Below are 12,804 nucleotides of genomic sequence, written 5' to 3'. Positions count from 1 at the left end.
GGCTCCGCTGCGGGGCGTGGTCTTGGGCGGGGCACGCGGGGGGCGGGGCCTCAGCCGTCGCCGCGCTATAAAAGGGGCGCCGGTCGCCGTTCGCGCTGCCGCTGCTGACCTTCGCGTCTCCTCCGGTGCCGGCCCCGCTCCCGCTCGTTCCCGCCATGGCGCCCAGGAAGTTCTTCGTGGGGGGCAACTGGAAGATGAACGGCGACAAGAAGAGCCTGGGCGAGCTCATCCACACGCTGAACAGCGCCAAGCTCTCCGCCGACACCGGTGAGGGCGCGGCCCGCACGTAGCGCACGTCCCACACGGCCCTGCGGAGCCGGGGACCGGGCCCGGGCCCGGGCGGGGGAGCGGCAAATGTCAGAGGGCGGCGGGGGCCTAAATATAACCCTGCGGCAGCGGCGCTAAATATACCCGCGAAACCGGATCCGGGTACCCGCAGGCCCGGCCGCCACGTGCGGCCGACCCCCGGGGCGCCCCGGCCCATCCCCACAGACCCCGCGGGCCCGGGGCCCCGCGCCTCCCTCGGCCTGGCCCCCACGCCTGGGAGCGGGGCTCTCGGAGCGCCGCGCTGCAGCCCCCGCCCCGCCGCCGTGCCCGGTTATAACCCAGGCACAACCCGGCTCTTCCCGGTTCGGCCAGGCCCAGGCTGCAGGGTCGGATTCGCACCCGATCTTTTATCTGGGCACTTTCCAAGGGACCCCTGTGACCTGCCCGTCGGCCTGGTATCGCCTGTCCAGCTCCCTGGAAAGGGCTTTCCTGCCTGCTGTTGAGTTATCGGATAGCAGGGATTGTCCTGTGGCAGAGGGGCCCCCAAATGTCAGTGAGGAGGGGCGGGCTGTGCCTTCCCAGCAGAGAGGGATGACCTCTTGGGGCCGGGATCAGTGGCCGGGTACAGTTTCTTCCCTTCTCCTGTCACAAGGGTAACAGGGTGCTTTGCCTTACAGAGGTGGTTTGTGGAGCCCCCTCCATCTACCTAGACTTTGCCCGTCAGAAGCTCGATGCAAAGATTGGCGTGGCAGCACAGAACTGTTACAAGGTACCAAAGGGAGCTTTCACAGGAGAGATCAGGTGAGCCACGGAGAGTAAAGTCAGGGTGCCTCTGGGATGTGAATTTCCTCCAGTGAGTCATCTCCTTTCTCCCCAGCCCAGCAATGATCAAGGATATTGGAGCTGCATGGGTGATCCTAGGCCACTCAGAGCGAAGGCATGTTTTTGGAGAGTCTGATGAGGTGAGTGCCCTCATACAATGGAGACATGGTCCAGCTAAGATGGGTCTACAAAGACTGGAAGAGTGAGCAATTAAAACAGACCTCTAACCTGTTTTATTGGCTGCCTTGTTTCTTTTCCATTCCCAGTTGATTGGGCAGAAGGTGGCTCATGCTCTGGCTGAGGGCCTTGGAGTCATTGCCTGTATTGGAGAGAAGCTGGATGAGAGAGAAGCTGGCATAACGGAGAAGGTGGTTTTCGAACAGACCAAGGCTATTGCTGGTAAGAGGAAAAATAAATGGTTGGTGTGGGTTTTTTAGCCATTTTCCAGCTCTGCTCTTCCCAGTATGGGGGTATTGTGCTCACCTCTACCTTCTCTCTCTTCCCTAGATAATGTGAAGGACTGGGGTAAAGTGGTTCTTGCCTATGAGCCAGTTTGGGCCATTGGAACTGGTAAAACTGCAACTCCCCAACAGGTATGAGCAGGGGAGGTGGCTGATTAAATGATCAACTAACCCTTGCCCCTCAGGAAACCTGCCTGAAGATTCTTAGTGAGAATCTCCTGGAGATTCTTAGTGACTTAGAGAATATCTGTTCCCTTGTCTTTGGAAGGGAACTGTGTACAGAATGGCTCAGGCCTCGGTGTGACTCCTGCGTTGTATTGCAGGCTCAGGAAGTTCATGAGAAGCTGCGGGGGTGGCTGAAAAGCCACGTGTCTGATGCTGTTGCTCAGTCAACTAGGATTATCTATGGAGGTAAGTGAGTCTGGAGCGACTTTCCAGGGCAGGAAGTGCTTAGTTTCTCTACCTGTTGCTGCATCGTTCTCTCCCTGGCGAGGAAACTCTTGACTGTGAGAGCATAAAGCTACCCCTTGTTTGGGTAGCTTGCTTGGATAAATGGGAGACAGTCTTGCTGTCTGCAGGAGGTGGCTGGTACCTTGCCAGTCCTGCTTTTGCCCTGGCTCCATTTTCCTAGAGCTGGCACATCTGACCTTAAACCACTGCTCCCTCCTTAGGCTCTGTCACTGGCAGCAACTGTAAGGAGCTGGCCTCTCAGCACGATGTGGATGGCTTCCTTGTTGGTGGAGCTTCTCTCAAGCCAGAGTTCGTGGATATTATCAATGCCAAACACTGAAGCACCCCATGAGGAGCTGTCCCTTGTGGTTAAGAAATGGAAGCAAGAAGGGACCTTTTGTTGCACACGTCTCAGTACGGAGGCCTCCCCGAGGCTTTCCCCCTCCACAGTCATTGTTGTAGATGTTCTGCTAACCACCCCCACCACGTCAGAGTCCTGTTAGCAGGAGCCTGTCTTGGCAGTCTCCTCTTTGAGCTGAATCCTCAGTTTCCCCTTGACCTGTTCAGAGCCCACAGCCCACCTGGCCAGTATCTCTCCCTTTCCCTGCAGCCCTGCAGGGAGAGGGGGCCGCTGGTGCTGCAGGGAGGAAAAGGAACTACAGTCTTGCATCCCTCAGCTCCATCAGCAAGGAACCTGTCAGCTTAGATCCTTGTGAGATGTCTTACCTCACCTGTGTCCCGTACTGAACAATAAATGAAAAACAGAAAAAGCAAAGGTGTGTCCTGGATCTTATTTGGAAGCATCTCAGGGACAAGCAGCATAGAGAACTTAGTGCTTTTGGAGGTGGCTGGTTGCAGAGAGGGTTTTGTGGGCTTTTCCCCGAGAGCCCACTGTTACCCCAGTAGGCACTTCACAGATTCTACCTGCATCTTGCTTCTGTCATATAACAGCTCTTCTTTGGGCCTGTGGTGATTCTGATATATCTGTGTTTATTCCAGTGGCTGCTGGAGCACCTGGCTGCTCCACCAGTGAGGCAGTCTTCCCTGGCAGGCTCAGTAATGTGCTCATCCCTGCTCTTTGCCTGTAAGGACTGGTAATTGACCTTGCTCATTAAATGTAGAGTGGAGCAGCTCAGTCTCTGCAGGGAAGGATTTTACTTAGGCCCTGTGTTGGGGCAGTGCTTGCTGCCTGCTTTCAGCCATGTGCTGGTGGGTGAGGAAGCAAGACTTGATATTACCTCCCAGCTGCTGGGGTTTTTTTTGGTAGTACTGAGGATGATGAAAAAGAAGTGCCTGACAAGGAGGAGCTTGTTTGTGAGGCAGTGCATCCTTGGGAGCCTATGGGCAGTGTTCCAGCTGCTAGTGCCAGCATCACCTGAGGGATAAGGGGCTGGACCTGAGGAGCCAGGAGGAAAAACACTGATACTGTGGGGACTCCTGCCCTATTGCTGCTGGGGGAGCTTCCTGCTGCCCAGCTGGATGGGAAGGGTCTCCTTCCTAGGATATCAGGTGGTCTGAGAAGGAAGAGCCTGACAGCAGCAAGGAGGTGGCAGCTCTGTATGTGTGTCGAGTGATGGAGAAAGAAGGAGGATATTCAAAGGCAAAAAAAAAAAGGCAAAAAAAAATCTGAAAACTTTTCTACAACCAGAGCCTGTGTTTCTGAGAGGCTGCTGGGCCATGGCTGTAGTCTGGGGCTGTTGGGTCACCCAGACCAGAGCAGCAGTGATGCAGCAGGGGCACACAGTGCTCCTAAGGCTGCAGGGACTGGGTACAGTCACTCAGGGCTGGGCCACCAGCTGCAGCTCTGCTGTCAGCTCCTGCTCCTGCCCAGCCCTGCCCACAGTACAAGAGCCCAGGAGAGTGACCTATATAGAAGAAAACGGATGGAGCTGGACATTGATCTTGCTGCTTTGAGAGAATGCAGGGGCATGAAAACATTAGTTTAATGAGGAATAAACTCATGGAAAATAATTTCTGTATCAGCAGGAATGCCAGATCTTGTTTCTCTTCTTTTTGTCTGCTTCCTGGCAGGACTGCAGCTTTCTGGAATGGAAATAATGCCAGATCCTCACAGCAAATTGTAGTGGTTGGCTGTTAAACAGGTTGCTGTTGGAGAAAAATGCACTGTGCCAGATGTGACAGCCTGAGAGAGGCTGCGATGGCTCCGCATCCTCAGCCCCAAACAATAGCCAGGCTGAGCTTGTATTCCCAGAAGGCACCACACACACATGTTGGACTCAATGGTCCTTGTGGGTATCCCTTTAAACTCAGAATATTCTGTGATTTTGAATATATTGCATTTAAACATGGCCATGGCTGGCCACACAGATCTATCCACACAGAGCCCTCCCACTCAGCACTGGCAGCCTCATCCCACTCTCTGCTCCAGCTGAGCAGGACAGAGGTGCCCTAGTGAGCCTCTGTGTATTTACAGAAGTATTTACACACGTGTACAGGGTGTCTCCTTCCAGCAGCTGGGCTCAGGCAGTGCCCAGTGGCTGCCCCTCAATCCCGGCCTCTCCAGCCCCCAGCAGCAGCTCCCTGCGGTGCCCTGACCACGAGTTCCTCACGCAGGGCAAAGTGCAAAAGGAGTTTAATGAGGAGACCCGACAGGCTGCACTGATCAGGTGCAGGTCGTGGACAAATCATCACAAACCATTGACACATGACTGGCCCTTTTTATTCCTGTATGCTATATTTGTTTCTCTGTGTGACCTAGGTCACCCCTGGTTCCTGCCCTAATCATTCCCTAATGAGTCCTGTGCAATCCCCAAATGCTCTTCCCCTGCATCTCGTCCTGTGTCCCACACTCCTGAAGACAGCTACACCCCTAATCCAAAAGGTGCTCGGGGGCTGAGGCTCCTGGGATGGGGCTGGACAGGGTGTTCCTTTCTCTGAGTCCTTAATTTGGGTTCCCACCCGCCACTGTGCTCCTGTGCCTCTCGAAATGGGCCTTTATTGGGCCGATGCCCCTGGGATGGGCCTGGAAGCAGCCTGGCAGGTGCTGCTTGGGCTCCCCCTCCTGCCCTCGTCACCCTGTGCTCCTCTGAGGGTGTGCGGGCCTGCTTTTAGCACATACCCTCCCTAATTATCAGTATAATTAAGTTTAGGATATATATAATCTAAATAAAATTTCTCTAGTTTAAAGATTTGTGTTTCCATCTGTAATTAGGGAATGTTTAGGGCAGGAAGCAAAGGCAGGAAATGAAGTGTTCATATGTAGATTATTTCTTTACTCTGAGCGTGGTGAGGCAGTGGAACAGGTTGCCCAGAGGAGTTGTGGCTGCCCCATCCTTGGAGCTGTTCAAGGCCAGGCTGGATGGAGCCCTCGGCCACCTGGTCTAATGGGTGGCAGGGGGATTGAGACAAGCTGATTTTTGAGGTTCCTTCCAATCCAAACCAATCTGTGGTTGTGTGATAATGAGCAGGGAGTGAATTCAGATTGACTTTCAGATGTGTAGCACAGGAGAAGGGCTCGGCACGGGGGAGCCTAGCAGGACAAGGCAGGGGGCAGCTCGCCGTGCAGCCCTGAGCGCAGGGTGCTGTGCAGGAAGGGCGATGGCTGATGGCTGTGTGAGCAGCTCTGCCTGGACCAGTTTAGCCAGCACTAACGTTATCCAGGCACTGCAAAGGAGCAAAGGGCACTGAAGGGAAAGGGAGCAGAGCCTTGGACTTTGGATTAACTGCGAACCACTGCTGACCATCAGCTCTGAGTAGCATTCCTGGCTGGTAAACACCCAGTGCTGTTGGCATCGGCAGGGCACGGGAAAGCTCAACCCTTCCCAGCTCCACAGCCTGGAGGACGGGGCTGGAGCAGTGCACCGCGAAAACCCTTTCCTGGCATCCACATGCTCATATTCGGGGAGGCTTCATGCAGAGCCCAAGGCTAATTCTGGTCAACACGTTAATTAAACATTTACTGGAGGGTAAATTAATTAATTAGGCATTCACCGCCCCAGCGCCCACCACCCTGTGCAGTCCTGCCTGACTTTGAACCCGCCCCGTTCTGAGCTAGGTGTGCACAGCGGTCCCTTCCCACCGAAAAAATCCTTCGGTTCTCTGCCTACGCTAACAGCCGCAGAGATGTCACCCAGCCGGGAAGGTGCGGTGGGATCGCAAAGCGCCGGTGGTGGGGGCGGGACACGCTCGGAGCTTTCCGAGCCCCGGGGCCGCGGCGCTGGGGACAGCGGCGGGCCCGCCCCCGTTCCCATGGCAGCGGCCGGGCCTCGGCCAGCGGGCGCCGCAGGAGGCAGCAAGCGCGGCCTGCCCCGGGAGCATGGAGGACGAGGAGGAGAAGGAAGAGGGCGAGGAGAAGGAGGAGGATGAGGAGAAGGAGAAGGAGAAGGAGAAGGAAGATGAGGTGAGGGGGAGGCCCGCAGCACCGCCCGGCTGTGGCTGGGCCAGCGCTGGCGTTGTGCTCTCTCCTTCTCTCCCAGGAGCCGCCTCCCTGTCCCCTGACGGAGGAGCACTTCAAGGAGGGCCTCTCTCTCCTCTGTAAGACCGGCAACGGGCTGGCCCACGCCTATGTGAAGTTTGAAGCCAAAGACAAGTGAGTGTGCAATGCCTGACCCGGCAGAAGCCCCTTACTCCATGGCCATGGAGCCGCTGTGCCACAAGCTGGTGACCGGCCATGCAGGGAAGGGGCATATCCAGGCCCTGCTCTCCAGCCACCTGGATTCCAGTCCGTGCCTCAGCACAGCCTGTCCATCCTCAGCCCTGGCTGGGCACTGCCTCCAGCATGCCAGACACACCGCTGGGAACATCAGTGTTCCCCAGGCTGAGGGCAGCCTGCCCATCGCTCTGGACTGTGCCCTCCTAGGGGGGCTGAACAGAGTGACCTCCCTACAGGCACTTTGAGAAATATCCATTGACATCTGTCCTCCCAGCTGCTAACCTTTAAGGCAGGCAGCTGTAAGTACACAGGCACACAGCTGTAAGTACTGTGCCACAATGGCCTTGGGACAGTTTGGAGCCTCAGCCTCCCCAGCAGAGCCACCTAAGTAAGGCCCCTTTAAGGGAGCCTTTTTCTTTCTTCAGCCTCATAGGGTATCTCAACCACTATTTTTTCCACTAGAAAAGTCCTTCCACACAGTCCTTTGTGCTGACACTATTGTCTAACAAACCCCTCCCCAAAACGTAACCTTTTCTCTGCTCTTGTTGTGGCCTGTCCTGACAGGTAGAATTCAATGGGAATAAGTACTCCCTCTGCCAGGAAAGCAGGTCCAATCTTGCCATTCATCTTTACTTACAGGCCTGTCCCTATCATCTGCCTTTTTCTTCCTTTTCTCAGCAGGGCTTTCTAGGACAGTAGAGAAGTAGGAGAGGTGGTTGCCCTCCCATCAGTAGTGGCAAGGAGCAACCCAAAAGATGGTAGGGGGGAAATATGAGAGGTATTTTATTCACATTCACTCTCCCTCAGGGGCCTGACAGACATCAGCCTCCTTGAACGCTTCATTCACCTGCGGTATGTGGATTTGTCAAAGAACAAGCTGAAAGATTTGGCCCCCCTGAGCAGCCTAACCCAGCTGCTTTGGCTGAAGGTGGATAGGAATCTGCTCACCAGTGCCAGCATGCAGGAGCTGCCCTACCTCCAAGTCATCAGCTTTGATCGCAACCACATAGTGGATTTTGAGGGCATTACTCACCCCCTCCTAGCCAACCTCAGCCTGAAAGGTGATATAGGCTACCTGTCTTGTGGGGACACTCTCTTGGAAAGGTGGGATTAACTTTCTTGTTTCTTCTTCCTCTGGCACTCAGAAAATAAAATCGAGACACTGCTGGGCCTGAGTCACGACCATTTGTTCAGCCTGCAAGTCCTGGAGCTGCGAGGAAACAAGATAAACACCACAGCAGGGCTCGGCGTTTCCAAGCTCAAGAAGCTCTATCTGGTAAGAGATCACCAGCCCGGGGAGTGGGACAGATCCCAGCACCTGCAGCCCAGGTAGCACAAAGGGAGTGGCCATGAACCAGGAATCTCAGAGGAGTCCATGTTGAATGCATCAGGTTCTTCCCTCACAGCCTCCTGCAGGGGACACCTTTCCCTTCAGGCAGTGTTGGGCAGGCTTTGTATTCCTTGTGGCCTGGGACCACTGGAGGTCACTGGGCAAAACAACAGCTTTGCTCTTTGGGTGACAAAGGGAAGCAATGCCTCTTTCTCTTCTCTGATGGGCCTAATCAAACACTGGTTTAAAGCCAGCACAATTATGTGATTCACACCTACAGCTGCCAAAAAAGAAATTGATTCAATATTGCAGTGAAACTAAGATAGGAGAAGCAGTTTCTTAATATCATAAACAATTACTTCAAGGAAGCATTTACTCCTAGAGATGCAAGTGAAGAAAGTATGTACTGCTTAGCCCCATGGATCACACTGTGCTACAGCTTGCAAAGACTAAACAGATGTCCTGAGTCACTACCTCTTGAAAAGCAATTAAATATGATAAAGGCTTTGAAAAACTATGTGGCTTTTTTTCATCAAGATTCCCTGGCAGAAAACACTGAGGAGATTGCTTGCTGAGATTGCCTGAAATTTTCTGATGGGAAACTGGGATTTTATGACTGGAGGTGCTCCAAGAATGGATGAAGTGGATCAGTCACTAGATGCAATACAGAATTTCAAAGCATGCCCAGTCACTTTAGTGAGTTATTGCAGGGAAGCAAACAGAGCATCTCTGCTGAGGGAACGTTCCTGGCATGACTGTGGGGTTTCTGAGCTGCCCATATGAAACAGGAAAGTTGCAAGGGGTGATTGTTAAAACTAGAACAACTGACTCACAAGAATCTGTGGGGCTTGAATTTGTCTCCCATGTCTACCTGCCCATTAAATCCTCTTGCAGGGAAATCTCCCCCAGTAATGCTTTGGTTTCTGTGTAAAGACTTTGGTGTTATTTCAGCCTTGGGTAAGTGCAGCTGATTCCTCAAGGACAGGGTTCAAGACAAAGGGTTCAATTTAAGGAATTGAACCACGTGTGGTTAATGTATGACATAGCCACAGATGAAATTTCATATGTAAAAAGTGGTATGTGCTAGGAAGACTTACAAGTGGGTGTGTGCCATGTGGCACTTGCATCATTTTTGAGGGTCACAGTAGGGCTGTGTTAGCTCCTGCTCATGGTGCAGCAGTGGTGGCAAAAGCTAACCTGAAGAAGGTGGAGTGTGCAGGAAGGGGAGAGGAAATCATGGGCAATGTGTGGTAACTTTCTTATGAAAGACAGTGGCATCACATCTGGGTGAAGAACTGGTATCCAAGGGAAGGTGATGGCGTGTCAGACAGAATGTTGTTTGATTTAGGGGAGAAAAATGGAACAACTCTGAAAAATATTCATTCTGCATTGTCCTGCTAGTGCTGGCAAGGCTAGAGCTGGTAAAACAATTCACACTGAAGTGATGAAGAAAGAGAGAGTGTTGGGAGGTTACTATTCCTTTTGTGAACCAGTGATCAGTGAGCTCCCCACCCATACCAGCTCACGATTTTCTCTGAGGTACAATGTCCTAATCCTTCCTGACTGGTAAATCTGCTCACATGGCCTTCACTAAATATCCAACTTTCCTCTTTTTCTCCTGGTGTTACTTACTCCTTTTACTTGGCCCAGTTGGTCCAGATTCTTCTTTGTCCAGTTTCTATGAGAATTCTCCTTCTCTACAAAATGTCCACATCCTGAATGACTCAGCCTTGAAGTGTTCTCCTATCCCACCAGTTCAGCCTGTGCCCCTTTTTTAGTCTCAGGTATTGCCCAGGTCAGTGCTTGGGTGCCTATGAGGAAGAGAGAGCACAAGAGCACCTCTCACCCCGTTTTCCATTCATGTCTCAGCATCCTTAGTGACTGCAGCCCCGAGGCACGTCGGCAAGGAAAGCCCTGCTCAGCTCCAGGCTGGAGAACGTGGCGGGGAGCCGATAATTACCAGGGATGCTCCAAACTTGGCCGCACAAGGCGCTGAGCAGCCCGACAGAGCAGAGCGTAGGTGCTGGCACTGCGGGGAGCCTCCGCTCGGGCAGGAGACCTCTAGTGGCCTTTTCCAGCCGAAATCCTGCTGTGAAACCAGTACCTGAAATTCAGAGCTTCCATTTCCCTGCTTCGTGAATCCACATCCCAGTGAAGTGAATGAAATTCAGTGATGGGGAATTTTTCATGAAGTAAGACACAGCCCAGAGAAGCAGAAGTGCTGTGTCCAGTTCTGGCTCCTCAGTTTGGGAAGGACATTGAGACACTTGAGTGTGTCCAGAGGAGGGCAACAAGGCTGGTGAGGGGCTTGGAACACACGCCCTGTAAGGAATGACTGAGGGAGCTGGAGGTGTTTAGCCTGGAGAAAAGGAGACTCAGAGGTGACCTTATCACTCTCTACAACTCCCTGAAAGATGATTGTAGTCAGGTGGGGTTTGTCTCTTTCACCAGGCAGCAGCTGACAGAACGAGAGGACACAGGCTTAAGCAGTGCCAAGGGAAATATAGGTCGGATATTAGGAAAAGTTTTTTACTGAAAGAGTGATAAAGTTCTGGAATGGTCTTCCCAGGGAGGTGGTGGAGTCACCATTCCTGGATGTGTTTAAGACTGGATGTGGCACTCAGTGCCATGGTTTAGTTGAGGTGTTAGGGCACAGGTTGCACTCAATGATCTTTAAGGTCTCTTCCAACCAAGTCATTCTGTGAATTCTGTGAAGGGACTTCTTGGTCATAGATTTTCCCCACAAGAGAAGCAGCTACTGGAAGGTGCCTGGACTACATGGACTGTGTGACTGAGAGGGGCTGGTTACTCATCCTTTAAACACATTAATTGTAGACTCAGGTGTACTTTCCCCTCCATGCTGTTGCTCTCTGAGGCTCAGATTTGGCACTGCCATGGGAAGGGGTGCTGTGCTGGCAGTGGAGTGTTCACATGGGGTGGTTTTGTCTCAGACACAAAGCAATGCTTCAGGAAATGCTTTTTCAGCAAACTTTTCGTCCTTGAATCTGAATTCTGAGAACCCATTTGGCCAATACTCTGAGCTATCTGATTGAGCTTCAGACAAGGCTGTGTTATGAGTGGTAGGGGTCTGAAGGATAGAAAGAGATTTCAAGGCCAGAAGTAACTGTTGTTCCCTCTCCTGTGTGTCCCCATTTTCCTTCTCCCTTCCTGCCTCCCTGGTACTCAGGCCAAGAACACCATTTGCAGCCTTGAAGGCCTTGAGGAGTTTGAGCAGCTGGAGATTCTGCATCTGCGTGACAACAAGCTTGAGGCCCTGGATGGATTCTCTGCTAGCATGAAGTGCCTGCAGTACCTCAATCTACGGTGGGTCCTCCCTGGTCTGTGCTGGGACCAGAGATGCCTTCATCAGACTGCACTCCCATTTAGCTCTTTGGGATTTTCTGGGGGTGTTTTTGGAAGGTGAAGACCTGGTAGGAATGTGTTGATATTTACCATCCTTAACTTGCGTTCAGCAGCTGTCCAGGCTGTAACAGCCAGGGCCTTTCCTGGGCTTCTTAGAAAATATCAGCCTCTCCAGTCATTCTCATACCCCACGTCAGGATTTTCATTCCTTGCCGTAAGTCAGTTCTCTGTGTTCTCTGTGTTCTGCCTGCAAATGCCCTTTAGTTCTCGGTGTTTGCTATGGTGATGTCAAACAGTTCAATGGCTGGCTAAGCACGGAGGAATCCAGAGGAGATGTCCTTTTTGTGCCTCAGTCTGGGGAGCTGCAGACAGATCTTGGGTGGATCTTAGGTGACAGACCTGTGGTCTAAGGCCTATGGTACCTCATGCTGCTAAGTTTTGCTTTTTCTGTCATGTCCACTTCTTGTTCCAAAGGGATTTCACTACTTGCACGGGTCTCCTTGCTCTGCTCTCTGTGCTTCAGGAGCAATGGGATCAAAAGCTTTCAGGAGGTGGGAAAGCTGCAGGTGCTGCCCATGCTGCAGGCGCTGGTGCTGATGGACAATCCGTGTGCCCAAGAACCCGATTACCGGCTGCAGGTCCTGTCCCGGCTGCCACGGCTGCAGCGCCTCGACAAGGAAACGGTCGAGGAAGAGGAGCGGGAAGAGGCCGAGAAAATCCGACAGACAAGGAGGGAAAAAGAAAAGGTGAGAACAATGCTGTGCAGGGACTAGAAGGAGGTGGAGAGAAAGAAAAAGGACCAAGCATGCTGATAAAGCCTCTCCTCCACTATATTACATTATTACATGAGGAGAAGGGTGAGGGATGTCAATCTCAAGAGCACAGGAGGCTGAAAAAGAGGCCAGGCTTTGCAACCTGGTTGTGGTGGCCAGCGTGCCACCCTGCTGCCATTCCTGACCCCACTAGCAAAAGAGGGCAGTGAACGGGGAAGAGACATTGGGCATGGAGTCATTAACTTCTCCCTCCTCCCTTCTTCAGGAAATGCAAGAATCTCTTGAGGATACAGTGCCTGAGTGACCCGTTTTTAACACCTGTTCCCAGAGGCTGTCAAGATGTAGTGATGCCTTTCCTCATTTGTGAGGCTGAGAAAGCGAGAGCTGTAGGTACCAGCTTCACCTCGTTTCACCTCTGGAGAAAAGAGGAGTGCTACCCACCCTGGTCCTGGAAGTTGCCCTGAGGCACTGCAGTGTTTTTGCAGTCACTGCACTGTGTTCTATTCTCAGTAGGACTGAGAGGGGAAAGGGGAGAGTTACAGGTCCTGCAGTTCAATTTGTTTCCCAAAAACCCTGCAAGATTTTCTGATTTGAATAAAAATAATTAATGAGCCTGGAGTGACTGGGATTGTTTATCCTGCACACCCACTCCTATTCCCTGGCTCTCTCACCCTCATCTGTCTACGTCTATCCCTTGCTGCCTGCCTCTCTCTGTCTCTCCATCCC

At 52.6% G+C, this 12,804-nt stretch overlaps 2 protein-coding genes across 3 annotated transcripts; both read left to right on the top strand.

Moving 5' to 3' along the window:
- The first annotated feature begins 30 nt into the window (after positions 1-30).
- On the top strand, positions 31-2,775 carry TPI1 (triosephosphate isomerase 1). The gene is made up of 7 exons (XM_071433146.1): positions 31-267; positions 945-1,068; positions 1,145-1,229; positions 1,356-1,488; positions 1,597-1,682; positions 1,874-1,961; positions 2,222-2,775. Exons 1-7 carry the CDS (start codon positions 156-158, stop codon positions 2,338-2,340), a joined length of 747 nt encoding a protein of 248 aa, XP_071289247.1. The 5' UTR covers positions 31-155; the 3' UTR covers positions 2,341-2,775.
- A 133-nt stretch (positions 2,776-2,908) lies between these two features.
- LRRC23 (leucine rich repeat containing 23) lies at positions 2,909-12,696 on the top strand. 2 transcript variants are annotated; one of them, XM_071433143.1, is made up of 6 exons: positions 2,909-6,360; positions 6,437-6,549; positions 7,420-7,673; positions 7,758-7,888; positions 11,130-11,266; positions 11,780-12,696. In XM_071433143.1, exons 1-6 carry the CDS (start codon positions 6,277-6,279, stop codon positions 12,285-12,287), a joined length of 1,227 nt encoding a protein of 408 aa, XP_071289244.1. In that variant the 5' UTR covers positions 2,909-6,276; the 3' UTR covers positions 12,288-12,696. The 2 variants fall into 2 exon arrangements, with proteins under 2 accessions (XP_071289244.1, XP_071289246.1); XM_071433145.1 differs by having other exon boundaries at positions 11,829-12,101.
- Positions 12,697-12,804: the final 108 nt, after the last annotated feature.

Source organism: Agelaius tricolor, unplaced genomic scaffold (assembly GCF_023055355.1).
Source record: "Agelaius tricolor isolate 1412-34295 unplaced genomic scaffold, bAgeTri1.0.p SCAF_9, whole genome shotgun sequence".
Classification (NCBI taxonomy): domain Eukaryota; kingdom Metazoa; phylum Chordata; class Aves; order Passeriformes; family Icteridae; genus Agelaius; species Agelaius tricolor.
This window is presented reverse-complemented; position numbering and strand designations above follow the sequence as displayed.